We start from the raw sequence: 26929 nt of genomic DNA, 5'->3' as shown, positions 1-26929 counted from the left end.
ACGTAAAGAGAGATCGTGGCGTTGCCTCACGTCCCTCGTCTCATAGCACGTGCCCAAGCGGTTACTATAGGTTAATGACGTCATTGAGCTAATAAATATTTATTATTAAAACCAGGCCCACAAGACGTTCCTTAACTTCATTGGTTGTAGTGGGCGAGGTTTTTCCTGTAATCTACGAGTGGGTGTGGCTTTGTCATTCGACGGTTTGGGAGGAGAAGGGAACTCCAGTGAGATTACACAAGGGAAGCCGGAGAACTAGCGTACATCGGCGGCCTGCCATGACACAAAACTCAGCTAGTAAGCTACTGAATAGAGATGCCAGCCAAGACAAGAAAACATGCGGAAACGGGTTCGTGAAGAGCCACTGCTTGTTCCAACAGAAGCGCTACCGCCGCCCGGCGGAGAAGGTGAGGCCGCCTACTGAACCGCATAAACCCGGAAATACTGACCAGTGGACATACTGCACAGAAGCCGCTTGTACTGTTTACCTTGAGTTCGTTTCATTAGAAAAGAGTCTTTCCTGTCCGTATCGGGTTTATGTTGAATTTTCGGTTTTATTCAGTAAAGGGACGTTTAGTTGTGTTATATTCGTGTATCGGGAGGGGGTGTTTGGGTGTGTGAAATCAATCATGGGTTCAGACTCCGCTATTTGAACAGTTTAAATATCATTATATATATATATATATATATATATATATATATATATATATATATATATATAAGTTATATTATATAGTATATATATAAGTTTATTATATAGATAATAAAGTTAACAATTGTTAATTGTTTGTTGTTAGTTTTTTCACTGTAGCCAATGTTAACTAATATATGATAACTTATTAAAAATGTATCAGCCAATGATTAAAGTCTTGGTCCCACTTTATATTAAGTGTCCTTAACTACTATGTACTTACGTCAAAAAATATATATAATGTACTTTGTTTATAATGTTTTTGAGAACACTTGTGGTGCTTTTGAGTTGGGATAGAGGTTGGGTTATGGACAGGTTTGGTGGCATGGGTAGGTTTAAGGGTGGGTTAAGGTGTAAGGGATGGTCAACAGTGTATTTACAAATGTAATTACAAAAGTTAATTACAGTTGTAATTACTTAAATGTATTTAATCAAGCATAAGTACACAGTAAATACATGTATTTACACAATAAGTACATTGTAACAAACTATTAATTCCTGTATAAGTACATATATTTAAGGCCACTTAATATAAAGTGGGACCAAAGTCTTTATAATTAATGGCTTTCAGTAAATATGGAATTGTTATTTCTAACATGTTATTTATTAAAATGCGTTTTCTGTTATATTTGAATAAGGTTTTGTGTTCTTTTTTTAGTTAAATGCCTATTGTAAAATAGAGTACAGTTTGACAATCACAATTCATTAAATGTATTCTAAAAGCTTAAGCCAAAGTTAGGTTTTTTATACCGGTCAAGAAATTGTTTTCCTTATAAAGCCCGCAAAAAATTAGTAGAGAGTACATTTCTGTCTATAATGGATTATGGTGATCATCTTTATATGCACGCAGCCGCTACCCTACTAAGAAAATTAGATTCTGTTTATCATGCATCAATACGCTTTGTCACAGGTGCAGACTCACGGACGCATCACTGTATTTTGTATGATTCCTTAGACTGGTTATCTTTATATCAGAGAAGAAAATTACATCAGTACTTATTTATTTTAAAGGCTCTTTTAGGTAAATTACCATCCTATATCTTTAATTTATTAACATTTCACACCAACAACCAACACACTAGATCTGGTTCATGTATTCGTCTAATAGTTCCAAGGGTACTATCAGAACTTGGCAAAAGTGCTTTTTCCGTTTACGCTCCCAGGGCTTGGAATGACCTGCAAAATCAGCTCAATCTTGACACTCTTCCGACTCTGAGTACTTTTAAACCTCTCTGAATATCACACTAACTGTACCAAAAAAAATAAATACTAATATTACTAATACTTTCCTTCTTAGACTTCACAGACCTGAAACTTGCCTACAGCACTTATTCATTGTTGCTCTTATAGTTGTGTAAATTGCTTCCTTGTCCTCATTTGTAAGTCGCTTTGGAGAAAAGCGTCTGCTAAATGACTAAATGTAAATGTAAACATCTTTTATACAACATCTTAAAGGACACCTGTAATTGTTTTTTATGACCTGATGTTTTTAAGAATGGTGATTTTGTAATTTTGTGGTATTGTTTGTGAGTTTTATATGAAACTTTATGTGCTGCCTGCCATCTTGACCAGGTCTCACTGGAAGAAGAGACCGTACTGTCTCAATGTGATCTCCTGGCTAAATTAAGGAAATAAATAAAATAATTTAGGCTTTACATAATTGTTTGCAATTAGTATGCTACGTTATTGCTAGAGCACCTCAGACTTTATAGTTACTCAAAACCTTTGTAAGAACAAACCCTTTCTCCTAGTAAAAAAATCTATGATGAGTGAAAAGCTTAGGTGCTAGCTCCAGACAGTGCAAAATACAGACAGTGCAAATAAAATGACAATGTGAAAATGACAGCAATATGTACAATGAATAGGTGTCCACATAGTTCTAGCCAGTGTTGTTTCAAGTATGGATTGGTTAAAGTGCAGTGCATGCTACGTATTGATGGTGTGCAGTGAGGGGTATGGAAGAGTCTGTGTGAGGTGTGTTAAGTGTTCATCAGCCTGATCAGTCTGAGGGAAGAAAGTTTCCTTCAGCCGGCTGGTGCGTGACCGGATGCTGCGGAACCGTCTGCCTGAGGGTAGCAGAGAGAAAAGTCTATGGCTTGGGTTGCTGGAGTCGCTGATAGTTCTCTTGGCTTTCCTCATGCACTGCCTGGTGTAGATGTCTTGGAAGGAGGGAGGGAAGCTCACCTCCTACTACGGGTCCAGCAGTTCGCACAATCCTATGTAGGCCTTTGCGATTGGTGCTGGTGCTATTCCCATATCACTCACTGTTTAGTGTTAATGTTTCATTATTTAACCTAAATCCTCTGTAATGTTACGCCTCTACTATTTTTAGGCCAATTTGTTAAGTACCATCTAGAAGGTCTCTGACCTGTAAATATTGGTTTGTGTTTGTTATCTAATGGTGTTGATCATGTAGGCGCAAATGATAAACTGCTGTTTGAAGCCATAGCTGCTACTGAATTGTGAGTTTTGAATGTTGATCAATCAGCATCTGGAAGCAACTACCCATTTTATAAAATGTTATTGTGCATTTATTTGGCTTACTATGTAATCAAGCGAATAAAATGAAAAGCAACTTGCAGGGGGGCGGAGCATGTCAGATACTAGAAAGCATTTGATTGGTCAAGATTTGATGAGAAACTGGAGTAAGAGGACATTGAAAAAGTCATTAGCTGCGTCCCAAATGGCACACTATGCACTCATGCACTATGTACTTATGCACTTACACACTCAACAGGATAGTATATGTATGTAGTGTCGTCCCAAATGGCACACTAATGTGTTTTTACTAAGCGGAAATTCAAACCGTTTCCCTGATGACCTTTGACGGTTGCCAAATCAGTGAAGTAAACGACCGAATTATCAGATAATACCTGCCGTGAGTATTGCCGCATTTTGCTTTCACCATCCAAAATAAATAAAGTTATTCAACATGTGCGTCCGATAGCTCCACCCTTTCCGCTACGTAAGCAAACTTGTGGTCGTTGTGTGCGTGAAGTGTCCATCATTACACACTTCATTTTAGCGACTGAATGAGTGCATCATCCGGGTAATTAAAGTGCACTTATTATTTTTAGAGTTTTCAGTGTGAACACACTACTTACACTATTTAAACTACAAAATGGCGTAGAATCGTGTGCGATTTGGGACGCAGCTATTGATCCAATTAGGTGGAAGTGACAAACTGCAAGCTTTTCATGTTTTTATATTCTAAATGTGCATTTTGTCGCTGTTTTGGCACACAGTATCTTATAGATATCTTTACAACAAACATACTGACACTTACATCTAAAAAACATAATTTAATTTCACGGAAGCCTTAAAATATGAAATATTTACATGCGTAAATTAATGATTAAATCAATCTACTTTTAATACTCAAGATAAAAAACATCAAAAGGCCATTAAACAGAGATGAATTGTTCGGGGTGAGTGTTCTGCAGGTTGTTTGGTTGTCTCTGTTTGTACTGACACGAGCATGGAAAATAACAGTGTAGTGTTCTGTCACTGGAGAGCAGCGCTTTGTTCTGTGCAACCTGAGGATGTTTGCCCAGAGCATTTCAAAGCATTATGGGAGGAACAACTTTTCCTAGAACATGAGCATGTTGTCAGGCTAGTTTTTCTTGTGCTAGGTCCTGACCATTTAAGTGGAACCTCTGGTCAAGAATGTTTTTATTATTAATATTAGGGCTGCACAGTATACATACCGTTTCGCCATCGATATTGCAATGTACACATCCGCAATAGTCACATCGCATAGATATGCAACATGCATGTAGGGATGCAACGATTAACTGATTTCACTATTAACCGCTATTTAATTCGTCAAAGTTAATTAATCATAAAGGCTTCTCAACAACGCGGCTAGGAGCAAAACTGCTGCACATGCACACAAGGTTTAACTATGGCTAATGCTATTAACTGGGCCGTTCACATTTAGCATCTTTTGCACGCGTCAATTCACTTCCAATGGAGGCGAACGGCTTTGAGCTCGCATATTGGGAGTGACGTGTGCACGCTGCTTTTTATACACATCTGTACTCGCATCCAAAAAGGAAAAAAATACAAAATATTAATACCAAACATTTTTGTAAAATGGTTGATCTAAAGTGCCTTTCAGACAGACATCCAGCAGTCTTTGACTACATTTGTTTTCTTTAAAAGAGAATACTTATAATAGATTTACATTAGAAATACTGTTTGTTTATTTATTTATTATTATTTGTTTATTTATTAATTCATTAATTATTTGTTTATTTGTTTGATTGTTTTAGCAATTATTTATTTGTTTATTTATTATTTGTTTATTTGTTAATTTATAATTTTTTAAATTTATTTTTAGTTTAAAATTATCACTTGTTTAAACGTCAGAAACATTTTTCACTTTTTTTAAGTCCAAAGAGAAATGGACTATTGTTTGTTCATTATTATTATTTTGTGTTGTACAGTATTATTTGGTTCTATGCAGTGCATCTGCATAAAATATAATAAATTACAAGCATATAAAGGGACAGAGCCAAAACAAAAAGGTTAAATAAACAGTGCTAAATAAAGCAGTTTCTTTTGGGAATCTAACAGTATTCAAATTATAGCTGGGCAAAGATAACTTTCTTTTTTTTTAATCGAGATTAGTAATCTTGGAATTAATCTAGATTACAATGGCTCATTTGAATTCTGAAAATAAATGATGTTCAATAAGATGTACTTGTGTTAATAACTGTTTATTCAGTTAATTGTGAATTTCGAACTGTAGGCCTACATAAGCTCTTAACAGCGATTTAAAATTTTTATTTATTTATTTTTATTAATTTGGAGGCAATCACAATAATTGTTGAATGTTTAGATGTTAATACATTTTTCTCCCCACAGAATCATCATGCTTCATGCACCTCACTGCTTTACAACAAGCTGTTTGTGGAGTCATTTGAGGAGACGCCATTACTGGTAGCCGTCCTTACTTACATGGGATATGGCATCCTCACCATTTTTGGATATTTGCGAGATTTCCTTAGAGACTGGAAGTTTGAGAAGTGTCATCTGGCAAGAGAAAGAGAAGAACAGAAGGTAGTTATAACTTATTTATTTATTTATTTATTTTGAGTTTGTGGTGTGTGTCTAGCCTTTACTTTGTCTTTGTACCTTATTGAACAAGGCATTTGATTTTTTGTTTTTGTAGCAGATGTTTACATTTAGCCTTTAGGCCACAAAAAAAAAAAAAAAAAAAAAAAACGAAAATATCTACATAAATTATGTATGTGTGTGTGTATATAGCCTCTTTAAGCTATATTTTTTCGATAGTCTACAGAACAAACCATCGTTATACAATAACTTGTCTAATTACCCTAACCTGCCTAGTTACCCTAATTAACCTAGTTAAGCCTTTAAATGCCACTTTAAGCTGTATAGAAGTGTCTTGAAAAATATCTAGTCAAATATTATTTACTGTCATCATGGCAAAGATATGTTTTATTAGAAATTAGTTATTAAAACTATTGTTTAGAAATTTGTTAGAAAAAAAATTCTCTCCGTTAAACAGAAATTGGGTTAAGAAATAAACAGGGGGGCTAATAATTCTGACTTTAACTGTATGTAAATATATGTACATGTATGTATGTGTGTATGTATATATATATATATATATATATATATATATATATATATATATATATATATATATATATATATATATATATATATATAAATGATACAAATTATATATGAATTTAAATATCTAAAAATGTATACACAAATGTACAGTGCTCAGCAGAAATTACTACACCTCATTTTGAAAATCAATATTTTTATCTATTTCTCAGTGAATATAGGCAATGTATTTTGGTGCATCAAAACAGATTTATTACACAGATATATGGATTAAATTATTATTTTAGTCACCAAACATATTTAGAAATTAAAAGATAATATAATTTAATTGGGAAGCAAAATGTTGCAAAAAAATACAAACTACAAAATTTTACCAATTTTTAAATTTTATTTTAATTTATTATTATTATTATTATTTTATTTTATTTTTTTTTTTGCTTTTCTTGATTTTTTCGCTCTTTTTAAAATTTGTATTTAATATTTTTCTTTAACATAAATTTGGGTGTACTAGTTTATGGACCGTTATCGTAAGTTATTTTGTTAGATGAGTCCAGATTTGGCTTCAGTACTGACTAATCCAATGTATATGCATAAATAAATAACTGTATAGCTTCCTTTTAAAATTATGAATTTAAAAGATAGATTTGTAAGGGGGTGGGTACTTGTATATGCTGAGCACTGAATGTCAAAACAAACGTTTGTTTTGAATGTAATTTAATAGTGATTAGTCTGTATATCAATAAACATTTAGCCAAATGACAATGTAAACTCAACTGAATTCAGGTTCAGTGACTTATTTTATGTTTCTGATGATTGTGGCTATTAAAAATTGAGAACACTTCACAGTTCTTCAAGGGGTGAACTTCTAAAAAGGGTCAACAAAGTAAATGTTTCTGTTTAAAAAGATCTTCTTTTATGTGTGAATATCTTAATTCAGTATCAATGACTGGTGCTAAACAAATATAATGATTTTTTTTTTCCAGAAACAAAGTAACACTTTACATTAGTAATGTTCACCAATCTGGCTCTTAATGTACAGTAATGTAATGTATTTTACTCTTTTAACTCTTGTTATCTTTCTTTTTTAGGATTTTGTTCCACTGTACCAGGACTTTGAGAACTTTTACACCAGGAATCTGTATATGAGGATCAGAGACAACTGGAACAGGCCCATATGCAGTGTTCCTGGAGCCAAGATGGATCTAGTGGAGCGGGTCACTCCAGACTACAACTGGACCTTTGAGTGAGTGTTTCTCAGTTACTTATTAAAGAATGTCATGCCTTTAAAGTAATACTTTTACTATTCACATGGGTTGTTGGCATTAACAGAAACAGAGGGCTTATCTTAAGGTTCACTGACATGATTATCATAGTGACAAAAGCAAATCACATGCCACAATATATGCCAGAACCACTGCTTTTCCAGCTTTGGTCTCTCCAGGATGAGTCCTGCCATGTATATAAAGATTTAACATAAAGCACTGGAGGTCTGATTTATAAAATGTGCGCACCAGAACAGCCGGACACAAGAACAGTTCCTTCCCTCAGGAAATCCATCTCATGAACACTTGATAATAATTGTGGAACATACCTTATCTATACACAAATATACTTTTTTTTTATTTGACAACTCACATAGTTAATATTTCATTTTGCGCTTAGTTTAGCTACACATATAGTAATATTCTGTACATTCATTGTACAGTTTTATTTACTTTTTAAAATTCCTTTATTGTCTGTGTTTTTGTCTTGTCATTGTCGTTCTGTTGCACTGTGGAAACTGCTGTCCCGAAAACAAATTCCTTGTATGTGTAAACATACCTAGCAATAAAGCTCTTTCTGACTCTGATTCTAAGCAGTAATAATAGGATTTTCCTCCATTTTGACATACCACTATTGTCTATTCATTCATTCATTTTCTTTTCAGCTTAGTGTCTCTATTAATCTGGGGTTGCCACAGCGTGATGAACCGCCAACTTATCCAACATATGTTTTACTCAGCAGATGCCCTTCCAGCTGCAACCCATCTCTGGGAAACATCCATACACACTTATTCACTCTCTTTCACTGCGGACAATTTAGCTTACCCAATTTACCTGTACTGCATGTTTTTGGACTGTGGGGGGAAACCCATGCAAATGCGGGGAGAACATGCAAACTCCACACAGAAACACCAACTGACCCAGCCGAGGCTCGAACCAGTGAAGCTCTTGCTGTGAGGCGACAGCACAACCTACTGCGCCACCGCATCGCCTCACTATTGTCTAGTTATGCACAAACAACTCTAACAAACAAATCTGATTGGATGATGCCTGTGTTGGTGCTTGAAAAGTTAAATGTTTAATATATATATATATATATATATATAAATAAATCCTGCCACGAGCAACCAACAAACCCTACATGATTTGATGGACCCGCAATTCTGTTTGCCAATGATTGACGTCGCTCCATTCAAAGTAAATCATTAGCTTTAATGTTGTTGCCTTGTGTGAATTGGGTGTTAGTTTTTCCATCTCTGCTGGACTTGCTTGTTTGTAATAATATGTATATAAAAATTTCAATTGAACTAATGTAAAACCATTTTTACCAAAATAATATGTAGTTAACCAACCTCAGCCTGAAGGAAAACAAACCTTGCAGCGTTAAGAGGCGCATGAGAAAAGAAAGTACAGCATTAAATAACCTAAAACTTGTATTTCACAATTTTTATTATTTTTAAGGGACAGTGAATCAGTTTTTATGCAACTGAAATGAGCACATCCATGTTCGCATTTAAGCTAGAACTACAGTAAATACAGTAAGGAATGAGTGCAGTTTAGATATAAGCAAACAATAGGCAGCACCGTCATTATTTAGTTCAGTATTAAATCATTTCGGTAAATTTTTCGATTCGATAGCTGTAAAGTTTAATAATTAAAAATGAAAAAGAATTATTTCAGATTATATTAATATTTCAGAGTTTGCATGTTCTCCCCATGTTCGCGTGGGCTTCCCTCAGGTGCTTCTGTTCCCTCACAGTTCAAAGACATGAGGTATAGGTGAATTGAATAGGCTAAACTGGTCATAGTGTATCGAGTGTGTAAATGTCTGAGTGTATGGGTGTTTCCCAGTACTGGGTTGCAGCTACAAGGGCATCCTCTGTGTAAAACATTTGCATATATAAATATATATATATACACGTGTATATATATTTATATATATATATACACACACACACACACACACACATACATATATATACATACACATATACATATATATATATATATATATATATATATATATATATATATATATATATATATATATATATATATATACATACATATATATATATATATATATGTATGTGTGTGTATGTATATATGTGTATATATGTATATATATATATATATATATATATATATATATATATATATATATATATATATATATATATATAGTGATGGCTAGTGTATCTAAAAAGTATGAAAATTATGAAAGAGACTATGACGAAATATTGTAACACACACACAAGTGTTATATTGTGTGTTTTAGATGCCATATATTCTCATTTTAATTGTATTTTAAATAATGTATTAGATTAATGTTGAGGTTAATCTGTGTTATTTTCCCTTTTGTTCTTTCTCATAGGCACACTGGGAAGGTTCTGAAGGATGTTATCAACATGGGCTCTTATAACTACCTCGGTTTTGCTGAGAATTCTGGCACATGTGCTGATGCTGCCGCTCACAGCACTGTAAAATATGGTGTCGGGGTAAGCAGCACCAGACAGGAGATAGGTAATAAATACTCACTCTTTCAGTCTTTACTGCCATTGCATCTCTAGTGTAATAAGGGCCAAACAATTTTGTGACACTTGTTGGGTAATGTGGGATCATTTGTAAAGGATTATATGCAAGTCCTCTCATGATATTAACTTTGACCTTAAATTTGCTTTGTGGTGGGAATTTTTCCACCCTCACACTGCTTTTGTTTATACATTAAACTTCAGTTTGTGTTTTTGCAAATGTGTGACGCTGGATACACCTGTAAATGGATTATAAGAGCTTCAATCTTAACTGTTTTCCACCATGTAGAGAAGGAGTCAAAACCCATAATATATATTATACTCCCAAATAAACACAAAAAGAAATCAATTCTAATTTTAAATGCTTAACTTTATAGAGACCCATTACCAAAATGACAAACTAAACATTCTAGAAAACAAAAAAAGCAATATAACTAACCCATACTTAGAGAAAAAACTAAACAAAAAGACTTACTTATTTCCAAACATACAACAGAGAGAACAAATTCAGCAAAAGAAAAGCCTGGGGTCTCGCCACTTTCTTCACAAAAGTTGTGATTTATAAAAAGCAAACTAATGAGAGAACATATGCAGCTGTAAGTAAGCATATTTAACCCTTTCACGTGTATGATCAAGCTGATCTGATCAGCCTTGGCTGGTGCCTGAAGCATACGATCACACCAGTGTGATTAGATTGTTTAAAGTGCACTTCATCAACTGCTAAAAATCAAATATGAAGGTATAGAAAGAGTAAAATATCACGATTTATCCATGCTTTCAAACAAATAACATCTATTTTAGTTTTCAGACATTCAGGTACACAACTATAAGCAAAACATACCATTTAAGGTTTGCAAAATGCACGCGGATGTCTATGAAGATGGCAATAATACTTATTTTTCACCATGTGGTCACATAGGATACTCACTGTGTATGTTACTAGAATATTTTCTCTATTCCTCAGATAAACAATTGCTTACCTTCATGTATTTCGGCAGAAAATTAATAAATAAATTAATAAACGTGACGTAAATCCAGCAGCTTGTATCTCTCCTGCGGTTGTTGCTAGAAGGGATACAGTTACAATCAACGAGAGTATTTACTCGATGAATTACACAATCTACAAGCAGCCATTGCAAGCAGCTTCAAAAATCGATAACATAAACTTTACTTTATAAAGCACAATATAACAACAGTTGACCATTTGATAGTTGTTGACCATTGTGATAGTTGGCTTCTTTATAATGTGCTTTTTACAATGTAGATCATGCCAAAACAGTTTAAGATGGAAGAAAAATAGAGAATAAAAATATTTTCAGCACAATATTTGAGTATGTCTGGATATGTCTTTATAATTAAATAATATAATTAATATAATTTAATCCTCTCTCACAGGAAATCTTGACAAACACGAGGAGTTGGAGAAGCTGGTGGCCAGGTTTCTTGGAGTGGAGTCATCCATGGTGTTTGGAATGGGCTTTGCTACAAACTCCATGAATATCCCTGCGCTCACAGGAAAAGTGAGTGTTTAATTGTATCAAACATTAAGTCAAATGGAATGCTAAGAATGTCCTGTTCACGTCAAAACAACGTGGAGTGTAAGGTACATTGAGGCACGGGAGTTCTGTTTTTGTACTTTCATTGAAATACTTCTAGTGCTCATATCTATTCTTTTAATGTGTATTTGTCATGAAGGAAATGAGTCATGGCGGAGTTGTGTAATATCCTTCATGCTTTTAGGAATGGTACACACATTCCTGGTTTCATTAACAATAGATTTGATCATTTTGAAAAACATTCCTACTTGTTCACCTGGCAAAAAACAAATTGAATAATTGAACAACAACCTGTAATTCCTGATCAGTCAGGGGAAAATGTACCGTTCTGGGCTTCAGAAGTCCACACTGATTTAGAATCTGAGTTTTAAAATGTTATATAAACCTGCAAAAAGTGTACAGTTTTGAAAAAATGTAAAAGTATCAAAACAAGATATATTTACTTTACTATTATATATATTTTTTGTTTTTTTTCCTTGTGATTCTTGATGTTTACAGGTGGATAAATCTATTCCAGTGATGCTATGTATTTTTAAATTGTTTGATTTGATGTTTTATTTTCCTTGAAATAATATAATATTAATATTATAGGTGGGCACAGATTTCTTTTTTAAATCTGGATTAATCTCGCTGTAATCTCGGAATTAATCTAGATTAAATTGGCTCACTTGAATTCTGCTGAAGACATTCAGAATATTTGTGCTACCCAAGTCTCAAAAACGGGTTTCTTAAGCCAATAGAAGCGGTGTCCAAAAGGCTTCACAAACTGCTTGAGAAACTGTTCTACTATGATAATTGGTGATGAAAATAAATGATGTTCAAAAAGATGTACTTGTGTTTACTAACTGTTTATTCAGTTAAACATGAATTTTGAACTATAGGCCTACATAAGCTCGAAACAGCTAATTTTTTTATTTTTATTTTTTTATTACATTAATCCGTCTAAAGTCATAACTGAATTAAACAGAAATGGAATTAAGACATGGAGCATGCAGATATTAGTGTTGAAGTAAACACCGCAATCAAACTATTACCGTCATGTAGGACTTTTCGCCATATTTTCCACACATGCGGCTCTCAGTAAAGGACTACACACACAGCCACACACACGCACTAATGATATTAGTGGGGGCTAATAATATTGACCTAAATTGGTTAAAGAAAACAGGTTTTACTCCAGACAAAATAAAACAAATTAGACTTTCTCTAGAAAAAAATATATATAATAGGAAATACTGTGAAAAGTCCTTGCTCTCTTAAACATAATTAGGGAAATAATTAAAAAAGGAAAAAACAATCACCGGAGGGCGAATAATTGTAACTTCAACAGTATATATTTAATAAAATGTGTATTTTTTCAGTTCAATACTCTGGACTTTTGCTTACAAATTGAATGCATGCGCATTCTTGCTTTTTAAAGTTGTGTTTCAATGTTTGTGTCTCTTAGGGTTGTCTGATCTTAAGTGATGAGCTCAATCATGCATCTCTGGTTCTGGGTGCACGTCTCTCTGGCTCTACCATTCGTGTATTCAAACACAACAGTAAGTTCATTCTTATTTTGTTGCCCACGCTGAAAATCAAAATCAACAAAACAAAAAACCAGATAATATTAGATATTTAATTTACAGGACTGTTGCTCATTGTGAGTTTACAGTGGGAATCACTACCTAGAGTGGCTGTTTAAACAGAAACTCCCTCATTAGTAAATACTATTGTTTGCTTAATAAATTAACCTTAGAAATTATTCATGTACCTGAATAGGCAATTTGCTATTAAAATAATTCTTGATCTTAACCTAGGAGGGGAAAATGCAGTCTTCTCCTTTACAGCAACTATAGTAATGAGTTGTATGCATACTAGCATACAGTTGAAGTCAGATTTATTAGCCCCCCCTTTGAAATTTTTGTTCTTTTTTAAATATTTTCAAAAATAAAGTTTAACAGAGCAAGGAACTTTTCACAGTATGTCTGATAATATTTTTTTCTTCTGTAGAAAGTCTTGTTTGTTTTATTTTGGCTAGAATAAAAGCAGTTTTAAATTTTTTAAAACTCATTTTATGGACAAAATTATTAGCACCTTTAAGCTATATTTTAGTTGATAGTCTACAGAACAAACCATCATTATACAATGACTTGCCCAATTACCCTAACCTGCCTAGTTAACCTAATTAACCTAGTTAAGCCTTTAAATGTCACTTTAAGCTGTATAGAAGTGTCTTGAAAAATATCTAGTCAAATATTATTTACTGTCATCATGGCAAAGATAAAATAAATCAGTTATTAGAAATGAGTTATTTAAACTATTATGTTTAGAAATGTGTTGAAAAAACTTCTCTCCTGTAAACAGAAATTGGGGGAAAAAATAAACAAGCGGGCTAATAATTCAGGGGGGCTAATAATTCTGACTTTTCTGAATATTGGTTTCTAACCTTTACTCTTAGATATGCAGAGTCTGGAGAAGATGCTTCGTGATGCCATTGTACACGGACAACCTAGAACCCACCGACCCTGGAAGAAGATCCTTATTGTTGTTGAAGGCATTTACAGGTAAAGCAGAAAGCTTTTTTTCCACCAAGTGACTGTATATTTAGACTTGAACTGCAGTGGTGTAAAGTATTTAATGACAAATTCTCAAATTATTATTATAATGTAGTGTCTCTCAAGAATTGAACTTTACAAAATAGTTTTAAAAATGTTTATTTTGACTAAATTTTATTCAGTATTTTCCTTCAACTTCAGGAACAAATGTCAAATTCCTCCGTCATAGAATAAACCTTTTATCAACGCTTACATTTTAAACAAGTGGCAAAAGGAATGGGATGCATTAGAAAATAAGAAATTACATGAAATCCAACCTGAAATCTCACACAGAATTTTAAGACATTTTAAGAATCGATTTGATCAAGTAGTTTTTACCAGATGTCGTATTGGGCATACGAGAATAACACACGTTTTTTTGCTCCAAGGTAAAAACCCTACTCAGTGTTTGTGCTGCAAAACTCCTCTTACTATAAAACACATTTTACTGGACTGTCCTGCTTTTACTGATTCCAGAAGACTTTTTTGTGAAATGAACTCTTTTAATGACATTTATAACAAAGTGAAACCAAAAAAAGATTTTAGAATTTTTATCATGTATTAACAGAAAAAATCTTATTTAATTTTGTTTGTTGATTTTTAAATTGTATGTTTAATGTTGATAGATTCGCTGCCACAAACCAGGAGAAAACGTTTTTAAAGTAAATGGCAGTTCCCAACCTAGAGCTTCAATTTATCCAAAAATAATATAGAATAGTTTTAATAAGTAAAAACAAAGCACACAGGCTCAGATGAAGAACAGAAGTTAGAAAAGAAATAAAGACTTGTCAGCTAGCGGAATCGGTCAATCACACCACACTAGTTCAACAAATAATCTGGGGCATGAGATTGGAGATACTCAGAACAACGCCAGCAGCGGATTCTCCAATATTGCTTGTCAAGCTTATAGCTAAATTTCCAATTACCAATACAATTAAACAACAACACTGTCTTTAGTTTAATTTCTAAACGTTGGAATCAAACAAAATCTGCAGAAACTCCTGTGTATCAAAGAGCATAGAATCACCAAGAGGCGACACTAGTGTGATTTGGGAAACAGCCACTAGATGGCGCGGCGTCCATTTTGGAATGAAAACTCCAATAGAACAACAGCATATTATAAGTCTGTAAAATAAACTATTAAAAGTGCTAATGATTATGATAGTAAGTGTTGTTTTGTCATCTTTCAGGTTGTATCTCAGCTTTAATGCGCTTTTTAAATAAATAAATAAAAAACAAAGCAGCTGCACGTCATCGCGACAGCAATAAGATCAAACGGACAGCCGGTCGCTTTCACCCAAAAATGGCGGAATACAGGGCTGTTGCTGGACGCTGCTGTTGCAATATAACGTGCCATTGAGTGTCGCCTCTTGGTCATTCTAAGCTCTTCATGTGTATTCTAGAGTCTGTGCTACAGAACATTACATTTTCAAATAATGCACAAATTGCATGTGTTTTAGTAGTGCTGCAGGAACTTTGTTTGCTGCGCTATACTTGTTAATCAGGGATCAAAATGCGTACCTTAAGCATTAACAGCTACATTTTTGCCCCTTTGATTACAGATTTCACTTACATTTACATTTACATTTAGTCATTTAGCAGACGCTTTTATCCAAAGCGACTTACAAATGAGGACAAGGAAGCAATTTACACAACTAAGAGCAACAATGAATAAGTACTAAAGGCAAGTTTCAGGTCTGTAAAGTCTAAGAAGGGAAGTATTAGTAGTATTATTTATTTATTTTATTTATTTATTTATTTTTTGTACAGTTAGTGTGATATTCAAAGAGGCAATTGCAGATTAGGAAGTGAAGTGGAGACTAAATAGTTGAGTTTTTAGTCGTTTCTTGAAAGTAGTGAGTGACTCTGCTGTTCTGATGCAGTTAGGGAGTTCATTCCACCAACTGGGCAGATTGAGCGTGAGCGAAAGTGATTTCTTCCCTCTTTGGGATGGAACCACGAGGTGACGTTCATTCACAGAACGCAAGTTTCTGGAGGGCACATACATCTGCAGAAGTGAGAACAGATAAGAAGGAGCAAGGCCAGTAGTCACTTTGTAGGCAAACATCAGAGCTTTGAATTTGATGCAAGCAGCAACTGGCAGCCAGTGCAAACGGACTAGCAGCGGAGTGACATGTGCTCGTTTAGGTTCATTGAAGACCACTCGTGCTGCTGCACTCTGGAGCAGTTGAAGAGGCTTGATAGAGTTAGCTGGAAGCCCAGCTAGTAGAGAGTTGCAGTAATCCAGTTTGGAGAGAACAAGAGCTTGAACAAGGAGTTGAGCTGCATGTTCAGATAAGAAGGGTCGGATCTTTCTGATGTTATTCACCTTATTCTCAGCTGACGAGTGGGCGCTGACATTTGAATCTTTTTGTCTCGCGACTTCCGGTCACATTCACTTCCATTCATTTTTTGACGTTAACAACTGCTCGTTACGCTGCTTGATATTGCAATTTAATATTTTCTTATTATATTATGCTACTTGGTCTGTGTAGTCATGCAAACATTTGTTTGTTGAGCAAGTAGTTTGGCCATTTTCTGCCGTTTATTATTCCTAGTAATTTCTCCCATAGGCGACTGAATCGGAAGTTCTAAGACAATCGCGAAAACAGGCACACTTCCGCATTTTAGAATAAGGTCAATAGAGTGCGAATCTGCACGATCGAGCAGTTCTAGAAATGTGGTCAGAGAAGTTTAGTTGGTCATCAATCGTTACTCCAAGGCTTTTCACCATTTTGGATGCAGTAATGGTTGCCCCATTTATCTGAATTGAAAAGTTATGGTGTAGAGTCGAGTTGGCAGAAACTACAAGCATTTCCGTTTTTGCGAGGTTCAGCTGAAGATGATGATCTTCGCATGTAACACATCAGCCTGCTGTCTGTCAGCTTATTATGAGTTCATATATTAATGCATAGTGTTCTTATATTAAACTAATCTCACATTTAAAATGTGTAGTCCTTCACTCAAAAAAATACTTTTGCTGCTTCTTCAAACTACGCATTTAAAATAAGTCGAAAAAACACAATTCTTAAGTTTGTTTGGGACAACTTGATTGTTTTATGTCAATCTACTTAACTTTGTGAGAACGATTAAGTTAACTTTGCTTTTTAACGATTAGGTCAATTTCTGTTGGGACAGCATGAGGGAATTGTATGGAAGCCAGTATTTTTTACAGTGTTGAATTTGCGAACACTCTAACTAAATCTTCCTACTCTTACTTTGAGAAGTATTTAGAACACATATTTTTACTCACACTAAATGTTTTTTGCTAGTAATAGTACTTTTACTCAAGTATGATTTTTTCAGTACTCTTCACCACTGTTGAGCAGGAACCTGATGTGGTTTGTGCAAAGCATATTCAAAGGGAGTTTAGTTTGCATACTTTGTTTGTGTGACTTTTGTTTGTAATAAAACCTGGTGCGGATTTGACAATTTAAGAACAATAGAATGATGAAGAAGACCTTCTCAAGAGGCTACCGAGAAGTTTAACACTCTCAGGATATACTGCTTTTGACTGATGACTTTCACTTTGTTCAGATAAGTGCCATTTCAGGCTGACAAGGCTTTAAAAGGCATGCAGATGATAACCTTTAATGATGATTTAGGAATGTAATGTGACATGAGGGTGATGGGCACGATACAACTGAGCCAGACATGAACTGCATGCCTTTTAGATGCCTTCATTTGGAAAGGAGCAGAAGCAACAGCTCATTTGCATAAACAAAAGACACATGCATCAGCCTGTTTTTGCTTCAACTCAAAAATAAATCATCTGTGGGCTAATATCAGCTGGGGCACAATAAGCCCGCTTTTAGTATGGCATCAACACAAAATTAAGATTAAAATTTCTCAATTTATCAAACTGAATGCTAAATAATTTATTGATTAACAGATTAAGCTTTTATAATGGTATGCGGTCTTATAATGATATTGACCTAAACATGTATGGTAACAAATAACACTTGTTTTTTTTTTTTATTGTAACTGCATGTCCATAGTAAACAAATCTTTAGACTAAATTAAATTGCAAAAGGATTGTAATGTACAACAGATAACAATTTCCAATTGAAAATATCAAGTTGCAATTTATTTTGACAGATATTGCAATTTTGAGTTTATTTGCGGTTCAATTTTGGTGTTGATTTAGCTCAGTAGTCTGTATCAGAGCTGCTTCCTGCTAAAGTTAGTTTTAAAAAAGAAACTAAAAGGATATTAACTTACTTCAACATTTATTCAATTTTGTTTTTAAAGATTCAGAAATGTAACTCATTTTTAATAGAGCACATTAAATGACCTTACCTTTCTGTGAACAAGTGCAACTCAAATTAAGGAGATCATTCAGCTTATTACACAAACAAAAACTTGTCATTATTTATATTATAATTATTTTTATAATAATATATAAGACTGATAAGAGGCAGATTGAAAAGTTCTGATTGGGAAGAATAAAAGTGTGCTCACTTAGTTGGCTAGTAAGACTCACACAAAGACGGCAGTTATGCATTTGCTCTGGGCGGGGGACATTAAATAATACAGTTATATTCCATATCGATGCCTCTTGCGTCTGCATGGGTCTGATTTTTTTTGTAGCTGATTTTATTTCATCGCTGCTTATCATATTTATCACACTAACATTTATTTAAATAATATAGGATGATACAGCTGGGAAAATAAGTATTAAACATGTCACCATTTTTCTCAGAAAACATATTTCTAAAGGTGAAATTTTCCCAGGATGTTGATAACAACCACAGAAATACATATATGCTAAATCTAATTAGTTTACAAATTAAATTATGCGTAATGAAATGAAACGATGCAGGGAAAAAGTATTAAACACATGAAGACAGGGAGGTGTAGGAAGGCAGTGAAAGCCCAGACAGCAGCTAAAATCTTTCAGTATGTTATTCAGCAACCCTCTGTTCGTCGTTGTAAGCTAATATTTGCAGTTTCAGTCCAACAGCTACATTAGCAGCATAATGATGAAACCAGGGTGGACATTTCAGCAAGGAAATGATCCAAAACACAGCCAAGGAAACTCTCAAATGCTTTCAAAGAAAGAAAATCAAGCTGTAGAATGGCCCAGCCAATCACCTGATGTGAATCCAATATAAAATACAAAATAAAGATCATATTTCATAGACGAGACCCGCAGAACCATGAAGATTTTTACACGCTGACTTCATTCTCCTTATGAGAGGTGTCTTTAAGCTGCCATCTCCAAAAAAAAAAAGTCTTATATAAAGTAATAAATACATTTTAGTTGTTCAGCGCTTTCTTTTTGCATCATTTCATTGTTATTATACATAACTAGTTTTATCAGTTGTTGTTGTTGTTGTTTTAAGTTTGTATTGTTTGGGTTTTGACCAAAATCTGGATCAAGTTCATGTCAACCGCTGCTTTAGAAATATTATTTCCATGAAAAAACATGACGTGTTCAATACTTATTTTCCCCGCTGTATAATGTTGACGTAGTTATAGTGTAACTATTCATTTAACTGCTGACTATTATTAATTAATAATGCACTCACTATATGGTTAGGGTTAGAATGTGGTTTAGGGTCAGTTACATGTAATTATGCATAATTCATTGTAATTAGTATAGCGCACGGAACGTGTGTAGCTACGTCACCTTAAATTAAAGCGTTACCCTTTATTTGAAGGTGTCCTTGTTACACATTTTCCATGTAGTTACCATAATAGTTACTATTAATTATGCATATGTACGTATAACTTACCCTAAAGCAAACCCACATTCTAACACTACCCATAAGTGCATGTAACTAATTAATATTACTAGGTAATTAAATACTCTATATAGTTAAACAGAGTAAACTAAAGTATAAGCTAAAGTAGACATGTCATTTTTAGATCTCTATGAGTTAATGCTACCCATGCTCTTCTTTCTAGCATGGAGGGCTCAATTGTCCGACTTCCTGAGGTCATTGCGCTAAAGAAAAAATACAAAGCTTACCTGTACCTGGATGAGGCCCACAGTATCGGAGCGCTGGGAACACGAGGCAGAGGTGTGGTGGACTACTTTGGCCTGGATCCGTCTGACGTTGACATTATGATGGGCACCTTCACCAAGAGCTTTGGTGCCGCTGGAGGATACATCGGAGGAAAGAAGGTTGGCAGGCTATGCTATTGTAATTTTTATTGCTACGCTATTTTAATAACTATGCTGTTATTCAAAATTGAATTTATAAATCACACACTTTTTTCAAGCCTAATCTGTCTGTTTTTATTCATTTTTAGGAGCTGATTGATTACCTCCGCTTGCATTCTCACAGTGCAGTTTATGCTACCTCAATGTCCCCGCCTATCACTCAGCAGATTATCACTTCTATGAAGTGCATTATGGGAAAGGATGGCACCACATTAGGTGAGTTTGAAATTTTGCTCATCTTATTTTAATGTACACTACTTCTCATTAACAAACCATTAACGAAGACTTTTAGTTTCATAAACCACTAATTAGCTGCTTATTAATAGTTGGGTTTAGGTATTGGGTGGATTAGGGATGTAAAATAAGGTCATACTTTATAAGGTCTAATATCTTAACAATAGACCGCTAACAGGGCCGGCACGTCCATGGGGCAACCTAGGCAGCCACCTAGGGCAGCATAATAGAGAGGGCGGTGTCCCCGACACTACCTTCACCACCCGCGCCCTCAGTTATATCCGTGTCTAGTGAGGTAGAATAGAAAGGGCAATGTCTGCAACACTACCCTCACCTCCCGCGCCCTCAGTTATATCCACGTCTAGGGCGGCAGAATAGAGAGGGCGGCGTCCGCGACACTACACTCACCACTCGCACCCTCAGTTATATCCGTATCTAGTGAGGTAGAATAGAAAGGGCAGTGTCTGCAACACTACCCTCACCTCCCGCGCCCTCAGTTATATCCGCGTCTAGGGCGGCAGAATAGAGAGGGCGGCGTCCGCAACAGTACCCTCACCACCCGTGCCCACAGTTATATCCGCGTCTAGTGCGGTAGAATAGAGAGGGCAGTGTCCCCGACACCCTCACCACCCGCGCCCTCAGTTATATCCGCGTCTAGTACGGTAGAATAGAGAGGGCGATGTCCCCGACACTACCCTCACCACCCGCACCTTCAGTTATATCCACGTCTAGTGCGGTAGAATAGAGAGGGCAGTGTCCCCGACACTACCCTCACCACCTGCACCCTCAGTTATATCCGTATCTAGTGAGGTAGAATAGAAAGGGCAGTGTCTGCAACACTACCCTCACCTCCCGCGCCCTCAGTTATATCCGCGTCTAGGGCGGCAGAATAGAGAGGGCGGCGTCTGCAACAGTACCCTCACCACCCGTGCCCACAGTTATATCCGCGTCTAGTGCGGTAGAATAGAGAGGGCAGTGTCCCTGACACCCTCACCACCCGCGCCCTCAGTTATATCCGCGTCTAGTAAGGTAGAATAGAGAGGGCGGTGTCCCCGACACTACCCTCACCACCCGCACCCTCAGTTATATCTACGTCTAGTGAGGTAGAATAGAAAGGGCAGTGTCTGCAACACTACCCTCACCTCCCGCGCCCTCAGTTATATCCGCGTCTAGGGCGGCAGAATAGAGAGGGCGGCGTCACAGACACCCTCACCACCCGTGCCCTCAGTTATATCCGCGTCTAGTGCGATAGAATAGAGAGGGCAGTGTCCGCGACACTACCCTCACCACCTGCACCCTCAGTTATATTCGGATCTAGTGAGGTAGAATAGAGAGGGCGGTGTCCGCGACAGTACACTCACCACCCGCACCCTCAGTTATATCCGCTTCTAGTGTGGTAGAATAGAGAGGGCGGCGTCCCCGACACTACCCTCACCACCCGCGCCCTCAGTTATATCCGCTTCTAGTGTGGTAGAATAGAGAGGGCGGCGTCCCCGACACCCTCACCACCCGCGCCCTCAGTTATATCCGTGTCTAGTGCAGTAGAATATAGAGGACGGCATCCCCAACACTACCCTCACCGCCCGCGCCCTCAGTTATATCTGTATCTAGTGCAGTAGAATATAGAGGACGGCAACATTATTTTTAGTAATTTAAATTTAGATTCATCCAATTCAAGCTGATCACCTTATAGGTTGTGATTTGGTCTAATTTAGATTACCCTAAAAAATCCTTATTTTTAGTTAATGGTTCATCGTTTACCTAAAGTTGCTTAGAGTCAGTATGCTGGCCAGTTCCATATGCTCACGGACATATCCTCACCAGTTCTGGTTCTTAGACAGAGAATATAACTGTATACTAATTTCCTTTAAGTAATATTAGGCTGCCCCATGCTTGCTCATACATAAAGAAAGCTAGATTTAGCCCCTAGACTATATCATACTAAGTCAGTGATTGTCAGAAATCAACAGGTCTCTAATGCTGTGCCTATGCTCTATCTATTGAGCCTGAATGTATGACTAATTCTGGTCGTAGGTTGCAGAATCATCAGCCTAAACAATCTACTAGATTTAAGAGATTTCAGGAGATATGAGAGCTAAACGTCAGAATTTGACATTTATTTTTCAGGCAAATATTTTCCATTCTAATTCACATATTTAAACAAAATAAGCCAATTCAGATTGTAAAACATCAACCCAGTTTCATTTAAGAGTTAGAGATAAATACCTGACCATGCAGAAATACATTGCAGCATATAAGTCCTAATGCAGAGCTCAGAGACTTGTACACTGTGCTGGGGTATCCTGGCTACAGGATCCCACAGACACTTCTGCACCTTTTGCCTAAATACTCAAATCATCATAAATTCAAGACAATAAAAGCTTCACCAAGACTCTTGCCTGGTCATGAGTTGATGTGAGGACCATTTTCCCTGGAGTAGAGCATCTGGCAAAGATCTTTTCAAAGTCAAAACCCACATTAACTGATATAAGAGAGATTGTAAAATATTACAGTGAAATTGAAACCACTTTACTGACCACACAGAGACATTTAAAATAACACCAAGCATGAATATAGAGCCATAAGATACACCATATTAAAAGCTTAGACATTCTTTGTGGAGCTCCTCTGGTGGAGAAAATAAAGTCCAGGGCAAAGAGAGGGGCTCAGGATGCATGATCGAGACAACCTGAACAGCTGTTTTCTTAGCTGATCTTCTTTTCAGATCAGAAAGTTTATTGTTTTAAACTTTATAGTATAACCATTCTCATGATCTTGTCTCATGTGGAGTTCCATTACAGTTATCAGGGTTTAATATTATAGAGAGATATAGCCATCCGTACATAATAAACCAGTAGTAGTTAGCGTGAATTGTTATTGAATTGAATTGTTACTAATAGTTTTACTAAAGTTTTATTCTAAATCATTTCACATAAATTTTACTTGGGTAGAGTGATCTTTGTGTGGTTTATTTTATATATATATATATATATATATAAGCAGAAATGCATACTGCAGTGAGCCACAAGATGGCAGCATTAGCTCATAGAATGCTGTAGATAATGTTGGGTTCCACTTAATGTAATCAGAATGTCATTGTTCTAGTAGAACTGAGAAAAGTATGTATATATATATATATATATATATATAAAAAAAAAACATTTTTTGTGTTCGTATATGCTGTTGTCAGAAATGAAAATTCACTTCTATCTTGCTGGTAATTGTGTATTGCAGTAGTCATTTTAGTTTTATCCTAATGTAAAGACTTGGGTCAATGATATGTTATATTATATTATATTATATTATATTATATTATATTATATTATATTATATTATATTATATTATATTATATTGTATTGTATTTTATTATATAATTTTTATTATATTTTATTATATTATATTTTTATATTATATTATATTATATTATATTGTATTTTATTATATTATTTTTTATTATATTTTATTATATTATATTTTCATATTATATTATATTATATTATATTATATTATATTATATTATATTATATTATATTATATTATATTATATTATATTATATTATAGTGATAAGACAAGTTTTATAAGGAATGTCCCAATTTTTTTACTAAGTTTTTGTGTCCTGATTTTTCCCAGCATTTCTGCTTTCCTTAACTTTTTTATGCAATAGCAATAGTTTCTGTCATATAAATATAGCCTAACTCTCTGTCTGTCAGAGAGCGAAGCAGTGGCACAGTAGGTAGTGCTGTCGCCTTACAGCAAGAAGGTCGCTGGTTCGAACCTTGGCTCAGTTGGCAATTCTGTGAGGAGTTTGCATGTTCTCACTGCGTTTGCGTGGGTTACCTCTGGGTGCTCCAGTTTCCCCCACAGTCCAAAGACATGCTACAGGTGAATTGGGTAGGCTAAATTGTCCATAGTGTATAAGGGCCGGCCGGAATGTTGTTAAAAAAGTCGTTATCATATGGACAAGTCTAAATGAAGGACGTGTTCCAAAGAGCCGACCCCGCAACCATACGGGACTAAGACCAAAGAGGAAGAAGAAAAAAAAAAGATCTCTTAAAAGACTTGTTTACAAAGACCTGCTTAAACTGTAGAGAATTATGTAAAGGAATATTAAAACGTTACAAACAAATGATGTATTGTCATATTATATTTTGAAGAAAACTATTACTATCCAGTCACATTTCTATATCGATTAATATGGTGTTTCTGCTGTGGTAAAAAACTTTAAACTATATACATTTAAAAATTGTATTTAGAAAACTAATACAATCTGCTCCGAATAAAAGGAGTTAACCTGAAAGAAAAAAGTTTAGAATGCAACTGTATGTAGCATATTTAGCTCCTTTCTGATGCAGAAATCAAAAGCTTGTGGGCTTGTAGTAAACTAGAATCATTTGCGCCAATGTGCTTAAATTGCTAGAAACTGCATGAAACTTCCCAGCTTTGAAAAGTGCTAATCATCATCGCACAATCAGGTTTGTTTAGGAAAAGTAAATTGAATGACTCAGCGATTGGTTACACATTCTAACTCTCTGCTGAAAGTTCGAGGCAGCACACCCAGGTTCACCCCTGATTGATTTAGCTGGGCGTTCGTTTGGAAAACCGCATCTACCCTTAACACACACACCGCATCTGGAAACTCTTTAAGACTTTGTGAGGGTTTAGCGTGAGAGAATGAGGGCCAGACTTTCCTCATGTTGGATAATGAACATTGACAGACTTGGTGAACTCCTTTACTGTGATGGCAAAGGTACAAGAGAGGAAATGTGTTGCTATATTTTACAAGAAATTGTTATCTTAGATGAAGTCATCTTCTCGCATACTGATTTTCGAATTCTATGTATTCGGACATACTACTTGGCTCCCATACTGATTTTGGCGTACTATATATTATGGAAGTATGCGGTTTCGGACGCAGCCATTATCTCCCGGTAATCGCCCAGTCCTTAAATACCCTTCTTACCCCTCCCCACCGCATCCCTCCTCACTCTTCAGATATGTCACTAGCACCTTGCCAAACACCACCAAACCACCACCCCCCGACAGCTGAGCGGGACTCATAATAAACCCTGAAACTCTGACCAATGTGAGGAGAGTTTACTCACACGTGTCTTGTTTTAGCTCTTTTGGTCCATTTAGAAACTTTGCCATGTGATAGCGAACCGCACCAAGAGCAAAGTGCAACTATGTAACAATTTTAATCCCTGTTTCTACTTTATATGCTTGTATATTTGGAATTGATGAATCAGCTACTAATTTGACCAGTGCTTTTAAGGATTTCAAAGTAACTTGAAAGTAAATAGTAATAGGATGACTGTTTACGTGCTGTAATTAGTAATGTAATCAGATTACAATATTCAAGTAGTAATTTTTAATCTATTACTTTTTTTGAGTAATTTATCCAACACTGAACACAATAAGTAAATTGTATCAGATGATTAGTTTAAATCAGGGGTCGGCAACCCGCGGCTCTTTAGCGCTGCCCTAGTGGCTCCCTGGAACTTTTTCAAAAAATGTTTGAAAATGGAAAACGATGAGGGAGGAAAATATATTTTTGTTTTAATATGGTTTCTATAGGAGGACAAACAATCTTAACGTTTTCCAATGCTGTAAAAGTGTGTAGAATATTTAATTTCAACATTTCTGTCAACGAAGATTTGCGTCATAGCCTGCGACACACGTTTCTATCAGCAGGGCGGGATGCCAGGCAGGTAGCTGTTGTAAACAAACCGGCGGCTGTGTGATGCGCCATGGAGCGCAAGCTGTCTTTGCCAAAGATGTACAGCGGGGCACGCTTTCTCATTTTCCCTCCCTGAGAGAATTCAAAGAAGCCCATCCCGATCACTCACTCAACGGTGATTATTTACAAGGTGCGATCGTTGATATGGAAACTGCATTTGAGAGCAGATTTTGCGAGTTGCGAAAGGAAAAAACGAGACTGTCTTTCCTTGACACACAGCCCTGGAAATTGACCCTTCCTTGTTGAGCACATTCCCAGGAATGACTCGAGCTGATCTTGAAATGGAAATGGCAGGCTGCGTTTTATTGCACTGTTTGTTGCCCAGATAAGGGGCATGTTGTGCACGTTAATTTTAATGTTGTTTTTTGGAATCCTCAAAATAAAATAAAAAAACATTTTAAAAAATCTGATTTCTTTATTGCATTTCTTTAATTTAGTCAAAGCAAAACATAATTCATTAATATTGTAATGAAGTTAAACTTGATCATTAAACATAATTCATTAATATTGTAATGAAGTTAAACTTGATCATTAAACATAATGCATTAACATTGTAATGAAGTTAAA

At 35.5% G+C, this 26929-nt stretch overlaps 1 protein-coding gene across 3 annotated transcripts in view; it reads left to right on the top strand.

Moving 5' to 3' along the window:
- Window positions 1-195: 195 nt before the first annotated feature.
- The window catches only part of sptlc2b (serine palmitoyltransferase, long chain base subunit 2b), a 37951-nt gene continuing 11217 nt past the window's right edge, over window positions 196-26929 (top strand). The window contains exons 1-9 of one of the 3 annotated variants that reach the window (XR_015517688.1): window positions 196-407; window positions 5561-5755; window positions 7384-7538; window positions 9932-10080; window positions 11484-11608; window positions 13092-13185; window positions 14085-14190; window positions 20131-20350; window positions 20479-20605. Coding sequence is in view for 1 of the 3 variants with exons in the window: in NM_001114741.1 (NP_001108213.1) it covers window positions 279-407; window positions 5561-5755; window positions 7384-7538; window positions 9932-10080; window positions 11484-11608; window positions 13092-13185; window positions 14085-14190; window positions 20131-20350; window positions 20479-20605 (1300 nt within the window). In the remaining 2 variants the exon portion in view is untranslated. 3 annotated transcript variants of the gene reach the window in all.

The sequence above is a fragment of the Danio rerio genome, chromosome 20, assembly GCF_052040795.2.
Source record: "Danio rerio strain M-AB ecotype USA chromosome 20, GRCz13ab, whole genome shotgun sequence".
NCBI lineage: Eukaryota > Metazoa > Chordata > Actinopteri > Cypriniformes > Danionidae > Danio > Danio rerio.
Note: the sequence above shows the minus strand (reverse complement) of the source record. Positions and strands in the feature narration are given on the sequence as shown.